General features: G+C 43.0%; 1 protein-coding gene across 2 annotated transcripts in view; it reads left to right on the top strand.

The window, feature by feature from the left end:
• The first annotated feature begins 1,416 nt into the window (after nt 1-1,416).
• F13A1 (coagulation factor XIII A chain) overlaps nt 1,417-24,610 on the top strand; it is a 183,916-nt gene continuing 160,722 nt past the window's right edge. Inside the window, exons 1-4 of one of the 2 annotated variants that reach the window (XM_036256890.1) lie at nt 1,417-1,521; nt 2,545-2,754; nt 3,298-3,445; nt 18,522-18,710. In XM_036256890.1, the coding sequence (XP_036112783.1) occupies nt 3,316-3,445; nt 18,522-18,710 (319 nt within the window). In that variant the 5' untranslated portion in view covers nt 1,417-1,521; nt 2,545-2,754; nt 3,298-3,315. The remainder of the gene's footprint in view (nt 1,522-2,544; nt 2,755-3,297; nt 3,446-18,521; nt 18,711-24,610) is intronic. The other variant, XM_036256889.1, reaches the window with a different exon arrangement.

The raw sequence follows: 24,610 nt of genomic DNA, 5'->3' as shown, positions 1-24,610 counted from the left end.
CAGTTAGATGGGGGAGTTTAGCATTCCGTAAAAAATCATGGCTAAAGACCTCGATTTAGGAGGTCTCAGGATATAGATGGAAGACGCGGGAGCCGCCGAGATGATCAGGGAGCTTGCACAGTGCTGAGGACACCCCAGAGGGTGCCGTGTCCCAGAGGCCAGGGCAAAGACCTTCAAGGCTAGAGCGGGCAACAGAGCTCAGCGCTTTCAAAGGTTCAGTGCGTGAGAACCGAATCCTGCCCTGTGGATTTAGCAGAGGCTGTTGGTGACCTTCAGCTAAGGTGTCGGGGAATGGTGGGGGCAGGAGCCAGGTGGCAGACGCTGGCAGTGAAGAGGAGGGGAGAGAGGAGCAGTGCTGGGTGGATGCATGCAGGATGGAAAAGGTTTCAAAAATATAGAAGGGACCTGACTTGTAGCTGTGTGCGTGCTGATGGGGAGCAGCTGCTGGAGGGCGGAGCTAGAGAGACAGGAGAGAGCACCGTGCACCTCGCAGCCAGGCTTGGGGAGGAGGGGACAGAGCACAGACAGAGGGGACTGGGCATGCTCAGCCTCGGACAAGGGCCGGAGATTTTCCCACTTCAGTAACAGGAAGAGGGAAAAGATGTCCAAGGTTGCAGGTGAATTCACAGACTTGGCGGCAGAAAATTGAGAGAATGCCTAACCAGTGGCATCTTTCTTTCTGTGTGTGAAGTTAGACTGTGGCAGGGTCAGAAATGTGAAAGCAGAGGAAGAAGGTTAGAAATAGCCATGACTAAAAACAGGACTATTTAGAGATCTGAAGACTCAAAAAACTTATGGAAAATTTTTCTATTTTTCCCAATTATTTGAAGATAAACCAAAATGGTTTTCCAAAAAAGAATGGTGCTATTTTCTAATTTTTGTGGTACTCTTAAAAGCATTTACTCATTTTCCCCCGCAGGGCATGCCCTCCCGCAGGAAGTCTGTGGTTTGGTGGTGGCTGTGGCCCTGAGGACTGTTCAAGAACACAGGCCATGTCCCTCAGTTTTATTTACACAGAAGGACCCGGTACTCTTGCTGTGTGCATGGTCACAGGCTGTGGCCTGTCTGCTGGGGAGCAGACCCTCCTTCCTGCCAGGCCCCACCTACCTGGCTGGCAAAATCCCCACCTTCCAGCCCTCCCCACCGAAGGGGACAGGGGGGGTCTGCCTGGCACTGCAGGGTCATCAGCAGGTCCTCCCAGCCACCAAGTGAGGCGGGGGAGGCACGATGGGAGGTGGGTGATGGGGAGAAGCCTGGCCGGGAAGCTGGGGGAAGGGTTGGGGTGCTGCAGGAGAGCAGCAGAACAGCAGAAGTAAACAGAAAGCCCAGGAGCAGCTCACTTGCTCCAGCTGTCAAGAAGGGGGAGGAGAGAACCCTGTGGGATGGGGAGAAGGGAGGGAGCTGTTAAGAAGTTATTTAAGAGCCAACTTTCTTGTCGGTTTTTCCTGTGTCCTTTTGAGGAAGTACCCTAGAGACACACAGAGCCAGCCTGTGCTGGGATACCGCAGGAGGGGACCGCAGGTAAGCAGCCGGCCCTCCTGCCAGTTTGGCCGCAACCCGCTCCCAGGGATCCCTGGGGTCCACTGCACTCACCCCCTTGAAACTAGGTCCCTCAGGTGGCTGCTGGGAGTGCCAGAGGCTGGGGGTCAGTTCCCTGATCATGGGCCCTAACTCTGCACCCACCCAGCCCCTCTTCTGAGTGGGACCTCTCGCAGGTGCTCCGCGAGGCCTTCTGCAAGGCAGCGTTTGCTGAGAAGGGCACCACGTGGGAATGGGGGAGGGGGGCCTTTTGGGGGAGCAGACTGTGAGAAGGGACAAAAGTTGGAGAGGGGAGGAAGTAGGGCCAGGTAAGGACAGCTGCTTGGTGGGAGCTGAACTCCAGCACCTTTCCTGCCCCCACACCTGGGAGAAGGGGGTGCTTCTGCCACCTGCACAGGCTCCAAGTCCTCTGCTTTATGAGTTCTCTCTCTCAACGACTGCTGCATAGTTGCATAGTTCTGTGCCGTGCCCCCCCAAACCTGCCCTCTCCCAGTGACCCCACAACCCACCCTTGCTATTTCCCACCAGGGGTCTGCTGTTCCTTGCCATCGCGCCATCATTAATCCTTTCTCTGTCCTCCCTCCCCGACTCCCTCCTTCACTAGGAGCTCTGTAAATATGCCTTAGGTACTTATGGGCACCTGTTCAGACCTTGTGCTTCCAAACACTGCTGTCTCCTCCGAGACCACAGGCTTTGCCATGGGAGTCTCCTGCTCCCAGCTGTGCTGTCTTCGCTCAACATGCTTCCGGAACAGTCCCCTCTGGTTGCCTCTATAATGGAGGCTCCTCGCCTTCTGTGGGTGTGACTGTTGTTTTTTTTTTTTTTTTGAAAATAGCCAAATCACCAGGAGTCATGATTGGGTAATCCAGGTGATCAAGGGGATGCTTCATTGGGGCTAGAAACAAGGTCTCCCCTCATTTGGTCAGTTGATCGACATGCAGGTCTTGGGCACGGGCAGTAAGGTGTGCGGCATTCACACTGGCTCTGTCCGCACCAACCCCGCAGGAAGGGGAAGAGGCTTGGAGCGAGGGCAGTGTCAGCACCACGGCCCGGGAAGTGCGGTCAGCGGGCTCTGTCCAGCCCTATCAAACACTGCAGTGTGCCTCCCCCTCACCTGCCGGACTCTCCAGCTCCTGCTCCTGCTCCTTGTGGTGACTGTACTGCTGAATTCTGTTGGGCTGGACCCTGCCACCACCAGACCAGTAGTTCTCCAAGGCAAGAACCCTTGTGTCTTATTCTCTGATGTATCCCAACTGCCCGGACCACAGCCTGGCAGAGAGTGGGCCTCGGTGAATATGGGTGGAATTAAATTGCAAACACGAATGCACGTGAAGACGCCACTTATCTGGACATGGCTGTCTGAGTTTAGTCTTCAGAGGGACTTAGGCCTCGGAAGCCCATGTGAAACGGGCATGTGTACATGCACACGACAGTAAACACTTCCTACAGACTTACTGCCTTAGGGGTAATGAGGGGAAAAAAAACTTTCTCCCCAAAATCTGCTACATTTTTTATTTCTTCAATCAGCCTCCTTTTTTCTGCTTTCCGCATGTTTTGAAAAATCTCCCCAAGATCCTTGGGGAGTCTACTGCATTGTTAGAGTGAGGTCACTGCCCCTCCTCAGTTTCCGTTTAGTGAAACCCTCCATGTGCTGTTCGGGGCCATCGCACACAGGCTGTCTGCTTCTGTGCTTTTGGATCTTTGTGTCAAATGTAAATTGATCCACATTCCTTTTCTGTCTACTTTTTATCCCCCAAGGAGCCTGTGAAGCTGAGAATGTCGGAGACCCGCACAACCACCTTTGGAGGCAGGAGAGCTGTCCCCCCCAACAACTCTAATGCTGAAGAGAACAACCCCCCTACTGTGGAGCTGCAGGGCCTGGTGCCCCGAGGCGTCAACCTGCAAGGTACCCCTGTCCCCCGCCTCCCCATGTGCGCTGGCTCAGCACCCTCTGTCTCCACCGAGCTCCCACAGAGGGGCCCCTTCCAGTCTCTGGTGTTAAAGAAAGGACTCCAAAACCCCCTTTTGAGTGGTCAAAGCACTGAAGACCTGTTTCTTGTCCCGAGTCTGCCGCTGAATAGCTCTGTAATCCCAGAAACATCACCTCTCTGAAGCAAGGGCGCTGGCTTAGCGAGGTTCTTCCAGCCCCAGCGCTGTTTTTGAGAAGGTTCTCTAACTGGAAGTTTCCACTCCCAAATACTGTTGCTGTTTTGATTGTCTGGCTTGCACCACCTTTCCTTCTCCCCCTCCCTCCTCCCTCCTCCTCTGCATCCACTGCTGTGAATTTCGGAGCCGGTGAGAGCCAGGCTCTGACAGTGAGGAGACAGCCCTCTGTCTCAAGCAGCCTGGAGAGCAGACCGCCAGCTGCGCTCCCTGCTCTCGCCTCTGCGGGTCCCCAGGGACCTGCTCGGGGCAGCAGCCAGCAGCTGACCTGCACTCAGCCGTCAGCGGTGACAGGGCCCAGGTGCCGGCAGTGGCGAGGCGATCCAGACACCATTCTCTTGGGCCAGGCAGGGACATTTAGACTCATGTCCTTGAAGGGCTTCTAGCAGTAGCACACATGTACCCAGACTCACTTGAGCTCCTGGGGGTGCTCCGTGCGGGTTTCACCAGGGCAAACACTCCCTTGCTGCGCAGGTGCCCGTCTCATCAGAAAGAGCCCAGCGGTTGACAGCCAAGGGGGCAGTGCAGTCTCCACAGTCCTGCAGGGCAGCAGCCGCGCACACGCTGGGGACGGCCTGGACTGCAGTACCCTCAGGTCTAGGCGGTTTGACATCCAATTGTGAAAACAGAGAGATACCCGGTACTATCTATCAGGTACCAAACTTGAAGGGGGCTCGTGCAGAACAGAGGGCACCTTCAGCTGAGTGGAGGGACCAAGACGGACTGTACACTTGTGGTGAACTCTCCCAGCGAGGGGCCGCAAGTCTCCGAAATTCCACCATTAGAGCCACAGAGCTGAGTCGGAAAGGCTTGCTGATCAACTCATTGAATCCCCACGTTAGGGGTTAGGAAACTGAGGCCAAAGTAGCAACTGATGCTCAACTTCACAGCCCAGTGCAGGAATCTCTCTTTTGAAATGCAAATAAGTCGGAAAGTGTGCTGATTATCAAGCAGGTGACCTTGAAGGATTCAGTTTTCTAGCAAAATTCCTCTCTGGCAGAGAACGCTCTGGGCTCCAGGGAGGGGTGCCGAAGGAAGTGGGCTGGATGAACAGAAAGAGGGAGAGGCAGAGGGTGGATCCCAGGAGCACAGCGACCTGCCCAGAGGCAGTGGTGATGGGGGTGTGGCAAAGCCCCCTGGCCTAGGGCTCAGAAGACCTGGGTTCCTGTTCTACACCTGCCTTTCGCTTCCCTGAGCCTCAGGGCAAGTCAGGAAATTGCCCCAAACCTCAGTTTTTCCAAAAGCAAATGCAAGCAGCTTCACAGTAGTCCTGAGGATCAAACGGCTGGTGCCCTGCGACACCTGGCCCACAGCACATGACCAATAAATGCTCATCGATTAGAATGTCAGTTATCACACCCCACACGGTCAGGAGTCCTCCAGTTTCCAATGGGAATAGGTACAACCTGCAGCCCCTGCATATCTGAAATCTGAACAAAATGTTGTCAGTAAGAAATCAAAACTGCCAGAGAACTTGAGCAGAGAAGTTAATTTAAAAAGAATCTGATTTTACTGTTTTTTGTTTATTTATTTTTGGAGGCAGAAGTGGGGATTATTTTAGACTGAATTATTTTGAAAAATCTCATTATTTGCTTGGTAGTCACATGTCCACAACCCAAGAGACACTCTGAGACACTTATTACAGACACTGGCATAGGGTGTGAGTATCCAATGACTTTGTAGAATGAATGAACAGTCGATTGCTTGAGAATTGAATGACTCATCAGCCCTGGAGTCATTATAATCCTGTTATTAATAACAGCTTCCAGATTTCATAAACATGCATCCATTTAATATTTCTCACACAGATGAACTAAGAGCTACATGCTATGAGAGTCAGGTCTCTGAACCCACGAAGCATAGTATAAGTCATAGATGAATCAGACAGAAAAAAAAGAGAGCAAGTAGTTATCTCCTAGTTATCTTTTGCATTTCAAATTCCTGTTTAATTATACTAAAGACTTCTTTGTCACTAAATGTATTGATATCTCCCCAAATCATCCCTGCTAAGGCAGTCCTGTTTAAATGCCATGTCCTTGCAGTTCACTCAGTGGCCACTAGTGGCCTCCAAGAGGACTGGTATCTCCCTGATCCCCTGTCTGACCATGACTTGGGTTCCACATAAAGCCCTACATCAAACTCTCTTTCCTCCTTTATTTCAATGAAAGCTTTTTTTCTAAAGTGTCCCAAGCAAGCTGCTCTTGTAAAATTAACAGAATGGCAGAGAAGCAAGAGGAGAAAGGGGAAGGGGCAGAATGGCAGGTATTTCATTTTAAATAATCCTATGGCAGTCAATGTATAAAATATATACTAAGTGGGTATAATACCTTTAATTCACAGCTTTCATAATTATTTAGCTAAGAATTATCTTAGCCAATAGCAAAATGTATGAACTTAAGTAAGCTTCTCCTATACAGCAGCACGATATTTAAGAAAAATGGAAATATTTAAGGTGACCATGGAGCCCTGGAGATGGGACCAGCCAGTCAGCAGTGATGTTTGATATCCTCTGTATTTTTAAGAATCCTTAATGCCCCTCCCACTTTGAATTTAGTTATAGCCTAGAAAAGTATGTGAAAATCTCCTTAGATTGTTTGAATTTGCATCTATTTCTAATAGACTGTTCTGTGTGCACAGTTGGTGTTTCTGAAAAATCTCTCTGTAGCCTGCTTGTCTCAAAGGTTATTTTAGCAGGAGATGTAATGTTCTGGAACATAACCTTATATTTTTGGGCTGGTTTGACTCTGTATTGTTAACAATAGGTGATCATTTGCAGCAGTAAATGGAACTTATTTGACAGGTCCTAGTGCACTGAATTCAAACTAGAAAGCAAGTCTGGATCTATTTTTAAAAACCAGATGCAGGCAGAATCTAGTATTTATTAGGTTAATGAGGTCTTGTGTCTTTCCAAGCATTTCCTCCCTCCCACTATTCCATGTCAGAACTAAACCAACTAGTTAACTGGTTTATTATCCATCTGCCCTTGGTGCAGAGTAAACCTCTCTGGATTCAAGGTTATTGAAAAAAACAAGAAATGCATTCAAGGTATGATTAGAAAATTATGTTGCATAGAATCAGTTTATCCTTCCATTTGGTTTGAGGAAAACACTTAGTGATTATCACCTATGTGTCAGGAGCTATACCACACTCTCTCTGGGGACAAAAGGATGAGTAAGACAGTCCCTGTCCTTAAGCAATTCTCCCTCTAGTAGATGAAACAAGTTAGAAGACTGACTAGTTGTGTCAGAGGGTGGAAAAGAAGGTGAAAAAAATGAATAGGAGTGTTTCAGGCAGAAAGGTGCATGAATAGCATCTACAGCAGAGGGAACAGTGTATGCCAAGTAGTGAGGACACGGGAGGAGAGATGAACCTGGGACAAGGAGGCAAGGATAACACCATGACGAGCCTTGAAGGCCTTACTTTTTCTCCTGCTTGCAAAGGATTCTCACTTGCAGAATGACATAATCAGAATTATGTTTTCTAAAGGTGCATCTCATGGTGAGGCGAAAATGGAGAGGAGATACATTTAGAGGCTGTTGAGATATTTTGGATAGAAAAGAATTGACCAGAGGGGTTTTAGTCCCTGGAGAATATATTAGCCTCATTTCTCTTATTCTAGCTTCCTCTAAGCAGCTGAGCATTTCTTATACATTCTAAGTATAGGACATTTTTTAATAGCAACAGTTAAAAAAAACAGTAGGCTGCTTAAGAAAATCTTTTTAGTCATTCTAGTTAATACTTTAAAATTATGGCTATCCAAAAGAAATATGAGAAAAAAAAAAAACTTTTATCCTGTAGTTTTCACAATAAACAGACCTACTTCTTCATGGATAGTATATATGCCTATTTTTTGGTAATAACATTAAAAAGATTGCATGGAGAATTCAGTTCACTAGGGAATTCCTAGGATATGAACCTAAACATTTAACTTATTTCAAGATTCGATCTGTGACAGGTATAATCATTCTTTGAAGAATATATAACCAAAGGAGAATATAATCCAGTTTTTACATATTAGGGAAAGGGTGGGGGACAGGAAGGTAGCTGGCTAATGAGGAGAGATTTTTTTTTTTTTAACAGTCCATTTTCTGATGTGTTTAGAATTAGGCTAAATTGTGTTAGGGAGACTTTTTAAAAGCTGCCACTTTGAAAGAGTGAACTGCCAAGTTTCCAGCTCCAATATTCCTCTAAAAAACAAAAAAGTAACTTAGCAATGAGCTGCTCCATTTTGCCAGGAACTGGGCTTGGACAGGGAGAAGCAAATTAATTTCCTGTTGGTGGCAAATGGAGCTTGGGTGATGAGAAGTCTCTTTCGATCTAAACTATGTTTTGTTAAGCAATAAACAAAGCAAAAATCAATATGTCAGCTTAACAAATGTATATTGAGTGCCTACTCCATGGGAAGGGGCAATACTAAGAAAGATGAGCAATAGAAAAAACTATGATATTTGTAAATCTTTGCTTGACTTGATCCTTGGGTGACTCTCCCTGAGCAATGACAGAAATGTTGCTTAATTAGTGGTTCGGGGACCTCAGCTCATTCCCCAGTGTTGGGGCAAACCCTAGTGAATCTACAGCCCTGTGAGGAGACAGCACTGGGAGGAGGGCAGCCTGGCCACCATTTCCTTCTCCTGGAGAATAAACACGTCTTACAAATTTTTTAAAAAGTTTATTTTCTTTTATTGATTTTAGAGAAAAAGGAAGAGAAGGGGGGAGAGAGGGAAACATCGAGGAGAGAGAACATCAATTGGCCGCCTCCTGCATGCCCCTGACTGGGGATCAGGCCCACAACCTGGGCATGTGCCCTGACCAGGAATCGAACCGGCGACCTCTGGGTGCATGGGCCGACGCCCAGCCACCGAGCCACACCGGCCGGGCACATCTTACAGATTAACTACAGTCTAGAACATCACTTCTTTAAACTCTTGACTTCTCACTGTAGCTTTTAATCTTCCATATTTCAGTCATTTTATGTGTTAAATAAAATGTTTTCTTAGCTTAAATTATTGTAATATAAACATTTAAGAGAATATGTATAGAGATTTCACTTATCACTGCCTTAGTTTTTCCCTATTTAGAGTACCGCTGTGGTTTCCTATGATTTTTTCTGTCTTTCTGAAGCCATTGACTTAGTGTGTTATTACAATAAAGAATAAAAGGATCACTTAAGAAAAAATAAAATTTAAAAAAAACTACACGTTTTGGCCCTGGCTGGTTTGGCTCAGCGGTTAGAGCGTCAGCCTGCGGTCCTGAGAGACCCGGATTCGGTTCCCGCTAAGGGCGCGTACCTCGGCTGCAGTTTGTCCCTGGCCCTGGTCGGTCGTGCGGGTGGCAGCCACTCGATGTGTCCCTTCACGTCGATGTTTCTCTCTCTCTCTCTGTTCCTCTCTCTCCCTCCCACTCTACCTGAACAAAAAATGGTAAAATGTCCTCGGGTGAGGATAAAAAAACAAACAAAACTACACGTTTTGAATTAAATGTGGTCAAACATAACAATATATAATCTACATTATTTTAAAACTAACATTACATATGTTAATATATATTTATTATATGTGTTTGTCTTCACTGTTACAAACTATAAAACCATAAGGCTTATTGTTTGGAGTGCATCTATGTTTTCATACTCAAAGGGGTTCATTAACGCCCTTTGGCTTGCCCTTCCTGATGAGCAGTATACTAGGGCTATGAAGAAATGGCACTTTTATTCCAATTTGAAACAAAGCTGAAGGTCCAAAGGCTTCAAGTTAACCCCCACAGTACCATCTTCAACAGAACATACACAGTCCTGAAACTGGCAAATTTGAGAATGAAATTATCTGATAAATGGCATGGAAAAAACTCCTGTGCTTAGTCCTATGGTAAATGGAATAATCTGTTTTAGAAGGAATGACCAACTCCAAGCTCGACTTCCCAGGTTTAAAGGGGTTGAAAGTGACGCGCGGCGTGCTGATGAGGGGGGCGGGGGGGTGTGCCCACCGCCCTGGGCACAGCAGTAAGATGACTAAGACGTGGTCTGGTCCTCAAGGGGCGTACCGAGCTATAGGTAAAATCACCTATGTTCAGGTAATAATACCAAGGGTTAATGATAATTGACTTTTTTTTTTTTTAAAGAAAAATATATCCTGGGAATTGAAAGGAAGAAATGACTCCACCCATCTATAGAAATTCAGGGAAAGAAAAAGGAAGTCTGTGTACTTGGAAAACAGTATTTTCTCATTTAGTCCCCACACTATCACCATTTTTCAGATGAAGAAACTGAGGCACAGGACATTTATGTAACTTGTCCAAAATCATAAAGCTGGTAAATGTCAGAGTTGGCGCTCGAGACCAGGCAGGCTGGCTCCAGAACCCATATTCTTATCCACGGTGCTGTTCTCTCTCTGAATAGTAGCAATAATTATATAATAAAAAATGTTGAGGATTTTCTGTTGCCAGATACTGCTAAAACACCGTACATACAGTTTTTTCACTTGATAAAATTTTTTATTTTTGACAGTATTACAGATGTCCCATCTCCCCCACTGTGCCCCCCTCTATCCACCAACATTATGAGATATTTTGTTGCCTTTTTAAAAATAAGGAAAGGGAGGCTCAGAAAGATAAGTAAATTTTTTGAGTTTACACAATTAGTAAATAGTGAAGCATCTACCAAAACATATTTTGCAAAATACTCCACCAAAAAATCATTTCCACAGTCATTTAAATTTGTAAAACATTGTACTTGTAGGAGATTTACAATGCATATTAACATATGCATAAATCACACAAAAACCCAGTATTTCCCAAACTGGCTTAACCGTGGAACTCCCAGTGATCCCAGACCTATGGCTATCCCAGTGAACTAGCCCTGCACTACCTCAGTGACGGACAGTCGCTAGACATCAAGCAGGTTCACTGGACCGGGGTATGGAGCTGGAAAGCCAGGGTTTCCATCTGTATAGAGAGCTAGAACCAACGAGAACTAGATACTGGAAATATGCTTGGCTTCTCTCTCCAGCTTTCTTTTTCCCTGTAGGCAGAGCTACTCCAGAAGCCAAGGCATCAGGCTAACCCACTCCTTCTCAGGGACACATCGTTGTGGCGGTGGGTGTAGGGAGAAATGAGGCAAAGCCCGGCAGCACTCCAGGGCCAGTGCATTCGTTCCCCGCGGCAGATGGACTTAGCCACGCCTCCCCCATCCCTCCCCTAGGAGGCTGCCCAGCCTCCCCACTGACCTTCCTGCCTCCACACTCCTCGTCCAGTCTGTTTTCCACTGTGTCACCAGTACTTTAAATGTGTGTGTGTGTGTGTGTGTGTGTGTGTTATTCATGTCAGTTTTCAATTTCAGATTCTTGACTGGATCCCCAATGCAATTAAAGTCCAAACTTCTTTTTTTTTTATCCTTACCTGAGGACATTTTTCGATTTTTTGTTCAGATAGAATGGGAGGGAGAGAGAGGAAGAGAGAGAGAGAGAGAGAGAGAGAGAGACATCAACGTGAAAGGGACACATCGAGTGGCTGCCACCCGCACGACCCAACCAGGGCCGGGGACAAACTGCAACCGAAGTACATGCCCTTAGCGGGAACCGAACCCGGGTCTCTCTGGACCGCAGGCCAACGCTCTAACCGCTGAGTCAAACTGGCCAGGGCTAAAGTCCAAACTTCTTAATGTAGCCTGCAGGGCTGGCAGCTGCTCCGCCACTGTGATCCTGCCTCTGCACTTCCGATGAGCAGTCATCCTTCAATATTTTAAGTAAACTACAAGCTCCCTTGTTTCTCTCTCTGAAACATTCTTCCCCACATTTCTTTCGACCTGCGTAACTTGCTCCTCTTTCTGACCCCTGCTTATACCTCACTTCTTGCAGAAAGCTTCCTTACATACCCTGTAGTGTGGGTTAGCAGCTCCTCTACCCCAGAAACCCTCCCTCACCCAGGATCCGACACGTCCTTTATCAGAGTGCTTATGACACTACATCATAGCTGTCAATTCAATTTGTAATGTCTGCCACTGTGCATTCACCTACATTGTATGAATTAGGCCATGACCTAATCAGCATTTATGTTCATGTCTTGAAAGAATATAAAATAGCACATGCAAAATTCCAGGAGGACAGGAAGTTAGGAAGGATATTAAATACATTGAAGATGTACTTAGGGTCTCAAATTATCTTAAGAACTTGGAACAATCAACCAAATTTAATAGGATGAAATTTAATATTAGTAGAGGTAAGGCCCTAAAACTGAGCTAAAAAGGAGAAAACAAATGCATAAATAGATATGGCTAAATAGTAATGTAATTAAGTGACTTGTAAGGGTCTGGAATGAATTTTAACCCACTATTGGTAAAATGACACTAGAACATATTTTTAAGGCTTTTGCTTCACCAGATGCTTAATGTTTATCAACAACAAAATAAGAGTATTCAAAACACTAATGATAGCTTGGCCTGAACTAATAGAAATATACCATTTCTTTGGACAGATGTAGTGGCCTCATTGTTTTTTATTTAAATATAAAAAAAAGCCCTGGCTGGTTTTGTTCAGTGGTTAGAACGTCAGCCTGCGGTCCTGAGAGAACCAGGTTCAGTTCCCGCTAAGGGCACGTACCTCAGTTGCAGTTTGTCCCCGGCCCTGGTTGGGTTGTGTGGGTGGCAACTACTCGATGTGTCCCTTTCACATTGATGTTTCTCTCTCTCTCTCTCTCCCTCCCACGCTATCTGAACAAAATATATTTAAAAAAAAAATGTCCTCGGGTGAGGATAAAAAAAAAAAAAAAAGAACTAGAGTAATGTATTTTTAAAATTAATTTAATTTTTCCCATCACCATTTATTTCCCTATACCCTCTTTCACCTCTGCCCATCCATCTCCCTCCCACAAGCACCATACTGTTGTTCATGCCCATAAGTGAAATAAGCCAGTCAGAGATAGACAAGTACCATATGATCTCACTCATATGTGGATTCTAATGAACACGCTGAACTAACAAGCAGAATAGACAGATCCATAGCTAGAGAGCAGGCAGACAACTCTTGGGAGGAGGGAATATGGAGGGATGGAGCAACAAAGGAAAAAAATACAGTAACATATTTAATTCTAGGGAAAATACTACAAGAGATAAATTTGCAAAATGGAATACATATTGCAGAACAGAGTAATGAGTAAAAGGTATGGAAATGAGTTCTTAAAGAATAGCGATGTGAAGAATGTTCTCCCCAGAGAAACCCTCACAGCAGTCTTCAAGCCCAGGGGGCCAGATGAAGTGCATGAAACGGCTGGAGAGTGAAGAGTGGATTAAACTCATTTCTGAGGAACTAGGATTGTAGACATTTAAAAAAAAAAAGAAATGTTACTAAAGGATATAGTTCTGAAAAAGAGGGCCAGATGAGTTCATTACTAAGGTCCTGTTAAACCGGGGCATTTGTGATTCTCCAGCTCGCTCTTTCGTTTAATTCAAGTATACTTAAGAAAGAAAGAAAGAAAGAAATCACTAACAATATCCACCTTAAAAAAAGTGTATTTGACATACAAAATTGTGTTAGTTTCAACATAGTGATTTGACATTTGCATATCTTACAGTGATCATCATGAGAAGTCTAGTAACCGTCTGTCAAAAGTAATTATGTTACTGATGGCTACATTCCCTATGCTGTACCACATCCCCATGACTCATTTATTTTATAACTGGAAATTTATACTTCTAATACCCTTCATCTTTTACCCATACCCCCACTTCCCTCCCCTCTGGCAACTATCAGTTTGTCCTTGTGTCTGTGAGTCTGTTTCCATTTTGTTTTGTTTATTGATTTGTTTTGTTTTTCAACTTATATATAAGTGAAATCTTACAGTATTTGTCTTCCTCTGTCTGCCTTAAACCAATCAGTATTACACCCTCTAGGTCGATTCATGTCACAAACGGCAATATCTTATTCTTTTCATGGCTGAGTAATATTCCATTGTATAGATACCACCTCTTCTTTATCTATTCATCTATAGATGAACACTTAAGTTGCTTTCATATTTTGTCTATTGCAAATAACTCTGAAATGAATACAGGGGTTCATATATCTTTTCAAATTAGTACTTTTGTTTTCTTTGGATAAATACTTAGAAGTGGAATTGCTGGATCACATGGTAGGTCTATTTTTAATTTTTTGAGGAACCTTAATACTTTTTGTCATAATGGCTGCACCAGTTTAAACTCCCACCAATAGCGCATGCAGGTTCCCTTTTCTTCACATCTTCACCAACACTTTCATAATAGCCATTCTGACTGTGTGAGGTGATAACTCATTGTGGTTGGATTTGCATTTCCTGGATAATAATAGTGATGTCAAGCATCTTTTCAACATGTGCATGTTGGCCATCTGAATGTCTTCTTTGGAGAACTGTCTATTCTGGACCACTGTTCATTCTTTAATTAGATTGTTTCTTTATTTTGAATTATTTATTATATTTTGGAGTTGCCTTTATATTATTATTATTATTTTAAAGAACAGTTTATTGATTTTTATAGAGGGACAGGGAGAGAGAGAGAAATATCGATGTGAAAGCACAACATCTATCTGCTGCCTCCTGCACAACCCTTTCCGAGGATCAAACCACAACCCAGGCACATGCCCTTGACTGGGAACCAAACCGGCAACCTCTAGGAGCGTAGGATGAGGCCCAACCAACTGAGCCACACCAGGCAGGGCAGTTGTCCTTTGATTTGTTAATGTTTCCTTCGCTGTGCAAAAGTTTTTAGTATGATGGAGTCCTATTTGTTTTATAATTGCTTCTGTTGTCCTTGCTCAAGAAGACATATCCTAAAAAAATTATTGCAAAGACTGATGTCAAAGAGTTGACTGTCTATGTTTGCTTCTAGGAGTTATGATTTCAGATTTTACATTTAAGTCTTTAATACATTTTGTGCTTATTTTTGTATATAGTGTAAGAAAGTGATCCAAAGTCATTTTTCTGCAGGTAGCTCTCCAATTTTCCCAGCACCATTTTTTTCAAGAGACTTTTCCCCATTGTTTATTTTTTCTTCCTTTGTTATAAATTACTTGATCATATAAGCGTGGGTATTTCTGGGCTCTCTATTCAGTTCCATCAATCTATATGTCTGTTTTTCCTTTACTAGTGAGGTATTTTTCTTTCATATATTTTCTTTTGGTTTTGGCCTCTCTTTTCCACTTAAAAAAGTTTCTTTGGCATTTCTTGTAATGCTGGTTTACTGGTGATGAACTCCGTTAGCTTTTGCTTGTCTTGGAAACTCTTCTTCAATTCTGAATAACAACTTTGCTGAGTAAAATATTCTTGGTTGTAGGTTTTCTCCCTTTAATCACTTTGAATACAGTGCCATTTCCTTCAGGCTTGAAATTTTCTGTTTAAATTTCAACTAATAGTTTTATGGGGGTTCCCTTGTACTTAACTAGTTGTTTTACTATTGCTGCTTTTAATATTTAACTTTTGAAATTTTTAATTATCATCTGTCTGGTGTGAGTCTTTTTGGGTTATCTTGTTTGGGACTCCGTGATTCCTGGATTCGGATGTCTGTTTCCTTCACCAAGTTAGAGAAAATTTCAGCCACTATTTCTTTAAATATGTTTTCTGTCACTTTCACTCTCTCTTTTTCTTCTGGAATTCCTATAATGTGAATATTAGTGTGTTTGATGTTGTCCCAGACATCCCTTAAACAATTCTAATTTTTTAAATTATTTTTTGCTGTTCTGATTGGGTGATTACCACTACCATGTTTTCCAGAGTGCTTATTTGTTTTTTTACATCATCTAATTGATGCTAATTCCCTCTAGTGTATTTTTAATTTTAGTTATCTTATTCCTCAGTCCTGATTATATTTTATATCTCTTTGTTGGAGTTTTCACTGTGTTCATTTATTATTCTTCTGAATGTGGTGAGCATCCTTATGATTATTTTGAACTCTTTATCTAGTGCACTGCTTATCTCCATGTTGTTTAGTTCTTTTTCCTGGGGTTTTGTCATGTTCTTGTTCTTTTGCTATAAGACCCTGCCACAATTGTTTCAGGTATGCTGGTGGACAGGGCTAGTCCATGACCCAGTTGTCAGTGAAGCTTGGGCATGACTCCTGTGAGTGCACAAAGGACAGAGCTTCACCCTGGCCTGGCTGGCTACGAGGCCAGGCTGCAATTTCTGTGGGTGTGCTGGTGTGCAGGTAGACCCCAACATGGCTAGCTGCAAGTCTCAGCCTCAACTGTTGTGGACATGCTGATGTGTGGAGTGAGAGTCACTCTATAGGGACACTTGTCTTAGACAAAGCTGTCCATCAGGAATGGCAGGGTGGGGTGGGGCTGCTTTGGAAGGGTACCAGTGCTGGCAAAGGATGCCCAACAGGTGTGGCAGGGTGGGAGCTGCTCTGGAGTGATGCCGGGTGGAGTGAGGAGATTGGGTGGGGTTGAATCTCAGGGGAACACCAGGCAGGGTGAACAATATTAGAAAATTTAATGGAGAGTGTTAGGAATGGTGCACACCAGCTCTAGACCAGCTAGGAATGTAAAAAATAAATGGTGTTGGCCAGTGCTTTGGTCCCCAGAGAAAGATTTCTGCCCCTCCAGCCCTGCCCCGAAATTAGTCAATGTATCTCCTTCATGTGTGGCGCAAGAGTCTTTCAAACTGCTGCCAAGGTGCTGGACCTCCCAGTCAGTGAGTTTGTGCACAAGCCCGTTCGGAGCAGAGTCTTGGTTCCCTAAAGCCATTACGTCTCCTGGACATAAGCCCCACTGGTTTTCATAGGCAGATGTTATGGGGACTTCTCTTCCTAGTTTAGTTACGCCAGGCTGGGGAGCTCAATGTAAGGCTCATATCCGTCACTTGGGGGGAACTCCATGTTGGTGAAATCCCTCCAACTTGTGGGTAGCCACACTGGGGGTGTGGCTCGTGACTAGACCGCCTACCTTTTCAATGTGGCTTTTTCTCTAAATCCTTGGTTGTAGACAATCTATTCTGCTAGTCTTTAGGCCATTTTCAAAGATATCTGTTCTACATGTAGTTGCAGTTTTGGTGTGTCCATGGGGGTAGATAACCTCAAGATGTGCCTAACACACCACTTGACCCCCTCGTCTTTCGCTCGTTCGGAAGCTGGTTTAACACTGGGGGCTGTGACTTTAATAAGGCCAGAGAACTGAGTGGAAAGGCAGCTTGGAGGAGAAAGGTGTAGAGATTAAACATCTTCAGCCCACAACATAATGGCAGGAAAGTGTCCTTCGGGAACCATGTACTATGGCAGGGTTCTGAGATGAGGTAAAAATAAAACTGCATCTTGCACTTTGTGTTTGCTGTAATGTCGCAGTCGGAATGGCCCATTGAGCACCACGCCGTGTAAAATGTAGATCGGCTCCATGCAGCTCATACTCAGTGAGCCACCAGCACACCCACGGCCCTCGATGTACCAGGCAGGCATAGTGCCCAACATGCTGCATCATTATGTCATTGAATCTTCATTGAAATTCTCAAGGCATTAGCATCCTCACTTTAAAGTGGACAAAAATTCAGCTTCTGAGAGACAGTGTTCCTTATGTAAGTAATTATGGCACCTGAGATTCAAAAGCAGGATTACCTGAATTTGGAATTAATTAAGTGTTTCAGGAACTATTAGACTTTAGAACTGGAGAGTGTCCTAATGAGCCCAACCTCTTGGTTTTCTCAATGAGGAAAAAAAAAAAACCTGGAGAAAACCAGGAGCCCTACATAGACCCCCAGGTAAAAGTAAAGGACGTCGCTGGAGTCTTGCAGAGGAAGACCCAGCACAAGCTCAGCAGCTGCGCGTTCCGTGCACACTGTGCTCACACTGAGGGCCAGCCGTGACCCAGACAGGGTCAGGGAAAGGGAAGGGAGGCAAGAGGCCAGTGCATCCCCCACCAGCTTTCTCTCCCCAGTGCCCCAATAGAACTGCAAAGGCACAGACAAAAATCTGTCTCAAGACTAGATTTTCTAAACTATTGTGTAGGTGGGCAGTTAGAGTTAGCTTCACAGTCAGTGATCATTTGCATAGGGAATGGGGAAAAGGCAGGAGGATATCTAACCTTTATCTAGTGCTATCATGGCCCAGATAAATGTATTACTGACAGTCCCATTCTCAACACTAAAAAAAACCCCTGTAGATTTTGGCATCAGACCAGGTTTGCTTCCAGATTGGTTGATTAGTAGCTAGGGAAATGTGAGCCTTGCTTCCGCATGTGCAAAGTGGAAGCAATTATAAGCAATTATAAAGTGGAAGCATTTCTCATAAAAATGTTAGCATCTTTTCTCCACACCTGTTCCTTCTCTTTCCTGCCTTTGAGGGATAAGATCTGCATTTAGAATTACAAAAATGACCCTTCTTGAAGTAAGAGAAGAATTTGGGGCTAACGGTCAACTTTATCCTTAGAACATTCTTATAGGCTTCGTCAGATTTGATTCCTCCCCTTTCAAAGGTAAGAAAATTGAAGTGGTGACTCCCTGCTTATCTCTAGTTAGTGACACAGCGTGGCAGTAGGCGCCATGAGAAGGATCTGACCGAAGGAAAACCAGGGAATGTCAAGACTTCAACTGCGGTCCTAGTTTCTGTGTCTAGACCTATACAATATGCAATATGCGTTATAACACTGCTCTGTCTATCTCAAAGTCAGCGCTGTGTGGTCTGAAATGCGATCAAAGTGGGAAAAAGCTTTTTAAAAAATCCTCTTTGAAAGAAGAAATGTCACAAGATACTGACTCTCAAACCTACCAGCCCTTTGTATAGAGTTTTATCCAATAAACTTTGCTGCTTCAAGAAAAACAATCTGTTTGAATTTACATTTAAACACAATTTCTAAATGGTTTCCCTTCTTTGTGCATAGACTACCTTCATGTCACGAGTGTTCACCTGTTCAAGGAGCAATGGGACGCCAACAAAGTGGATCACCACACTGACAAGTACAACAACAACAATCTGATTGTACGTAGAGGACAGTCTTTCTACATCCAGATTGACTTCAATCGTGCATACGACCCCAGAAAAGATCTCTTCAGAGTGGAATATGTCATTGGTGAGTGCCATGTGCGAGCCTTAGTCATGACAGTCCATCTGTGTCATAGTGTCATGTTAGTCATGACACTGAGTCACAAAATGAAGGGTGGGTACAGGTTCAGGTGTATTATTTCCCAGAGTCACACTTTAACAGTTGGCTAAAGCCAAAATTACATTCAGCCCCTGACAACCCTATGCTTTAAGATGGGTCTGTATAATGCCAAACATCAATAATTTGGGTCTACCCAAGCAAAACTCTGGTATAAGTAAAAGTGAGTACAATTGGCATAAATGTTAGTTAAATTATTTTTCCTCAAATGGTTCTGGCATCCTATACTTGCAACTTTTGATTTATCCCTCTACCCTATGACTTAATTGATCGTATATGCAGAAAATCTTTGCAAATCTTAGTATACAATCTCCATCTAAGCATTTCCCAAAAGTTTGTTCTGAGTTAACATACAGAAAATCTGCTTATATATATATATGCCCATATATAAACACATTAAAAGAAAAATCAGGCAATCAAGTCAATAGTCACTAAAAAATAACATGATTAAATTCAACAGTTGTTCTTATAAAATCTTAAATAAAAGAAAATAGAAGAAATCCTCCCAATTATACTAAGTATTATTTACCCAGAGCTACAACTTTTGACATCCTAAGTGGTAAAAAATTAGTAATTTTAATAATAACCAGAAATTAGAGATGCCTGCTATCACCATTCCTTTTTAAAGCATTGCTCTACAGGTTTTAGCAAATGAACAATATATGAGAAATATCTACTATAAACATTAGAAAATAAGAGATAAAGTTATACTTTATTAATTAATGTTTATACATGTAGAAAACCCAACAGATTAAAGGAAAAAAGCACAGAACTAATAAAACTTTGTAAGATGGTTAGATAGAAATCAGTAGCTTTTCTACCACTAAAGGCCTACAAATTATATATATATATATATAATTATATATATATATCCCATTTATAAAAGTAAATAAAACTATCAAATGTAGAAAGAAATTTTATAAAACACAATCTATGTAAAGCACCATAATATCTTAATAAAAAACATGAAATACAAATAAAAGGCAAATATGTTCTTGGATATGAACTCTCAATATATATTTTTAAATGGTCTCCCAAGATTAAAATGTAAATTTAATTCATTTCCAATTAGAATCCCAATGGAAGGTTTTTTTCCTGGTTTTTTTGTTTTTGTTTTTGTTTTTGACTGGATTAAATAACAGTTACTTTGAAAGAATAATTACCTGACAATAACCAAGAAAATTATATAAAGAAATAATAAGTAAAGAGCATTTTCCATCAGAAACAGCTATAAGAGCATATAATAAAAATAATTTAGTAGAACAGAGAATCCGGAAATAGACCTCAGTATATAAGATTATTTAATACAATTATTTAATGGAGTGAAAAAAGTGTGTGGATTTTTCTGTTTTTTTTTTATTTTTTTATTTTTATTTGTTTGTTTGTTATTGTTCTTTTAATAAATTAAATGATGCAGAAATAACTAGAGTTTTGTATTTTGATATTTTAGTATACATATGAATATATATTATATATGTAATATATAATGTATGTAAATATATATATATGTTATGTATATACCCTAATACAAAAAATGACAATATTTATGACCAAATGGCCAAAATATAAATGCATGACCAAAAATACCACAAATAAATTCAACAGACAAAAGAAATCTGGAAAAATATTCAAAACGTACATTAGAGATAAAAGTTTAACATAGAAAGCAGAAAACTCTTACAAATTGGCAATATAAAGACAAGCAATAGAAAAATATGTGAAGTATATAAAGAGACATTCCACAAAAGAAAAAATCCAAATGGGCTGTAATCATATTTAAATGTGCTCAAATTCACAAGTACAGTGGAAAAGCAAATCAAACCAATATCTATCGGACTGCCAGAAATGTAGAAAAGACTATAATCCCTGTAATATCTGGTATGTAGAGAAAAGCATATATTACTGATATAAATGTACAATTTTATAACCTTTTTAGAAAGCAATTTGTCGTATCTATTAAATTAAAGAGACATATGGCTTTTGACCCAGTAATTACAGTCTGAGGAACTTATATCAAACATATTGAAAATACAGTTTATAAAGGTGGGTATTATTTACTGCAGCATTATTTATAGTGACAATAAATAAATAAATATCTCTCAATAGTTAAATGGTTAAAAATATTGTTATATAGTCACATAATGGATTGTCATTTAAAATTTATTCTTCTTTATTGATTTTAGAGAGAGAGGAAGAAAGAGAGAGAGAGAAACATCGATGAGAGAGAACATCAATTGGCCGCCTCCTGCATGCCCCCCACTGGGTATCAGGCCCACAACCTGGGCATGTGCTCTGACAGGGAATCGAACCGGCGACCTCTTGGTGCATGGGTTGATGCTCAACCACTGAGCCACATCAGCCAGGCCGGATTGTCATTTTAAAAAAAGAATAAATTTGCCCTGGCCTGTTTGGCTCAGTGGTTAGAGTGTTGGCCTGCGGTCCAGAGAGACCCGGGTTTGATTCCTGCTAAGGGCACGTACCTCGGTTGCAGTTTGTCCTTGGCCCTGGTTGGGTCGTGCAGGTGGCAGCCACTCGATGTGTCCCTTTCATGTCAATGTTTCTCTCTCTCTCTCTCTCCCTCCCACTCTATCTGAGCAAAGAATGGAACAATGTCCTTGGGTGAGGATAAAAAAAAAAAGAATAAATTAGATCCATGCCAGGGGACTTCAAGAGATGTAGTGAATGAAAAAAAATACAGATGCGTGAGCATAAGCTCTTCTACGTGTGTGTAACTGTATATATGAACAGCTCTGTGTAGCATTGAGCGTGGAAAAGAACATGAAACACACGGGTGTTGACATGGGTTCCTTGGTGGGAGTGTAGCCAAAATAAGTGAAGCAAAAGAAGGGGAGTCAAGCGAGAAAACGATAAAAAGAAGCAGGAATGATGTTTATATGAAGGCATCTTTGTAAAGTTATTGATCTATGTGGGAGTATATGTAAAGAAACTAAAAATAATTTCATTAAAACTAAAACCACTTTCCTAGAAAAAAACTCTATGACCCTCACTGCTTGAGTAATCTATTTGTGCTTATTTGCATCTGCAGTGCAAATCTGTACACTGATGTGGGAGAACTGGTTGGAGCCAGGGTAGAAGTGGGAGAGGAGAAAAGAGACTCCTGAGTCCGAATAACAGCATCAGTGTGATGCGTGGGTCCTGCTGGAATGTTGTGACCCCAGCTGTGGAGAAAGGGGGGTGGGGGGGATTAAGTTACTCTTCCTGTGTCAGGGAAAATGAAATAATCCCAAATTAATCACATTTAGGGAACAGACTATTATGGTTAATATTTTTTAATAACGGTACTTTAATTGAGAAACGAATCCACAGCTAGTATTTTAAACAATATTTTAAAATCTGCTGAAAGTGTATTTCTATTTCTTTCCCTAAGTTTATTTATCTGTCTCTTTTGTGTGTTTGTGCACACGCTTGCTTGGACTAGATTTGATTAAAATGCCCTTGACACATTTATAATGGAACAATCGCTCCACGAATGTCAAGAAATACCCATTTGAAACTCTGTCCACGGTTCACAGTAATCTCTCTGCCTTTAGCCAGATAACTGGGGCAGGGAGAACAGGGCGGGGAGCTTTGCCCCTGACTTGGCCTCATCCCAGGTCTGAGACCTTCTCCCACGGACCATTCAGAAAATAAGAGCAGTGGCGGGAGTTTGGGGGCGGATGATAAGATGGGTTCTCAGGCAATGAGCGCCGAGAAGGCAGTTCGTGTGCAGACCGTCTCCTGGGGTGTGCGCCCAGGATGGGCGGCTGGAGAGCCCCGGCGGCCAGAGGGAGGAGTTGAACTGCCACCAACAAAAGCCTCCGCGGACTCCACGGTGAGTTCTGGACCAGACTGGATCTTCAGATCGTCGCCTTGAGGCCAGGATGTGGGCCCTTTCTCCTTAGCATGGCCTGGCCACTGGCCACAGGCCACCCGCAGAAGAGGGTAACTCCTGGCCGTGAGCCACCGACACCCCTGCAGGGCCGGCGCCGCCACAGCGTCCAACGCGGTGGCCCTGCAGTCCTCTGATCCAAAGGCACGAATTCCTCCTGTTCCTTCAGTAACAACGTGGGGGAGGGAGCATGGAGAATCTGCTTTCAAGATAAAAATTTACATATTTTAAAAACCAACATGTTTTAAACCCTTCTTCGAGAACATGCAGCGGTTCTCAACCTGTGGGTCGCGACCCCTTTCACAGGGGTCGTCTAAGACATAACAATGGCAAAATTACAGTTATGAAGTAGCAACAAAAATAATTTTATGGTTGGGGGTCACCACAACATGAGGAACCGTATTAAAGGGTCGCGGTATCAGGAAGGCTGAGAACCATGAAGCGGCCTTTGAGAGTTCAGCTCTATTCCAATATGTACGGCCTGTCACAGGCACTCTTACAGCAAGTCCTCATTTAACATCATCTATAGGTTTTTGGAAATTGCCACTTGAAGCAAAATGACGTATACTGAAGCCAATATTATGGCAGGCTAACTGATACAAACAAGAGTTAAGTTCCTACGGCATATTTCTGGTGCCCCCAAATCGTCAAACTTCTAAATAAAGACCCAAAGCACTTCCCATATTAAACATTGAAATAAATGTGAGCTATACGTACATTTAAGAAAGATGAATGAAACAAGTAAGATCATTATTTTTTAACCCACTGATTCCGGTTCAGGGCCGTGGGTGTTCAGAGCCGCTCCTGGCCCCTCCCGTGCCCACCCTAGACAGGCATGGCAGCACCCCCCCCCCCACACTCTCTCTCAAATCAGGACAATGCAGACACGCCCACTCACCTTACTTGCAGGCTCGGGGGTGGGAGGAAACTGGAGTCCCCAAGAAAACCCACACCGATGTAGGGGGACGTGCATAGTTCACGGACGGTGGCCCTGGCGGGAAACTGATTTTTTCTCCTATAACAAAACGTCATCCTTTGAGGACCTGCAGTGCATTTGAGGACTTTCTATTTCCAAATTTACTGTAGAAACAAGAAAAAGAAAATGACAAAATCCCACATTTGCTATTTAGCATGTGAGAAGTCACGCACATTTCTAAAGGCCGTGGCGGACCAGCCAGGGAGGGTTTATCCCAACCAGTCTTCCCTGCACCTCTGGCCGTCCGGGCTTCATGGCTTCGGTGGGGCTAAGGCCAAAGCAAAGAACACTACTGGACACTCATTGGGGCTCAGCAGTAATTCTTTTAAAATGCAGTACTTATTTCAGCAGGATTGAATAAAGCCATGGAAATTTGATTTTAAAAGTAACTGTTGTAATGAGAAGAGACAAGTATCGAATATGAACTGAAAATGAAATCAAGTGTAAAAGTTTGTATATGCAGGAAACCTGGAATGGGAAAACAGCGACTTAAAAAACAGAAAAGAGAATGCTTTGCAAACAAGTAAAAGACAAAAGAATCTCTTCAAATATTTCTCTTAGAGCTTATATAACAAGATTAGATTTGTCAACAAAGACCAATATATGCACTGCTTTTAAAGAGTATAACTATGTCATAGAACAATCCATTATTATATTAAAATACAGAGAAAATAACTTGACACTGAATTGTTTGCAGTTGGACTGTTTTCTGTTCTTCCCCTGTGACGATGTAGATGAGCCGACATGTGTTAACACACTGCAGTTTCTTTGGTCGCTGTCCTCAAAACCTAGGTCATGACTCCGACTTCAAATCAAGTTTCTTTCTCTCTTTTAGAATATTTAATTGCCTCTGTCAGATGGTCCCAGACACACCCACTGTGTGCTGGGCTCTCGGATTAAGGAAGGTGGCCGGGCGCTGCTGCAGATGGTCCCAGGGCTCTGAGA

The sequence above is a fragment of the Molossus molossus genome, unplaced genomic scaffold (assembly GCF_014108415.1).
Source record: "Molossus molossus isolate mMolMol1 unplaced genomic scaffold, mMolMol1.p scaffold_m16_p_12, whole genome shotgun sequence".
In the NCBI taxonomy this organism is placed as follows: Eukaryota; Metazoa; Chordata; class Mammalia; order Chiroptera; family Molossidae; genus Molossus; species Molossus molossus.
The sequence above is the reverse complement of the archived record's forward strand: the minus strand, read 5'-3'. Positions and strand labels throughout refer to the sequence as shown.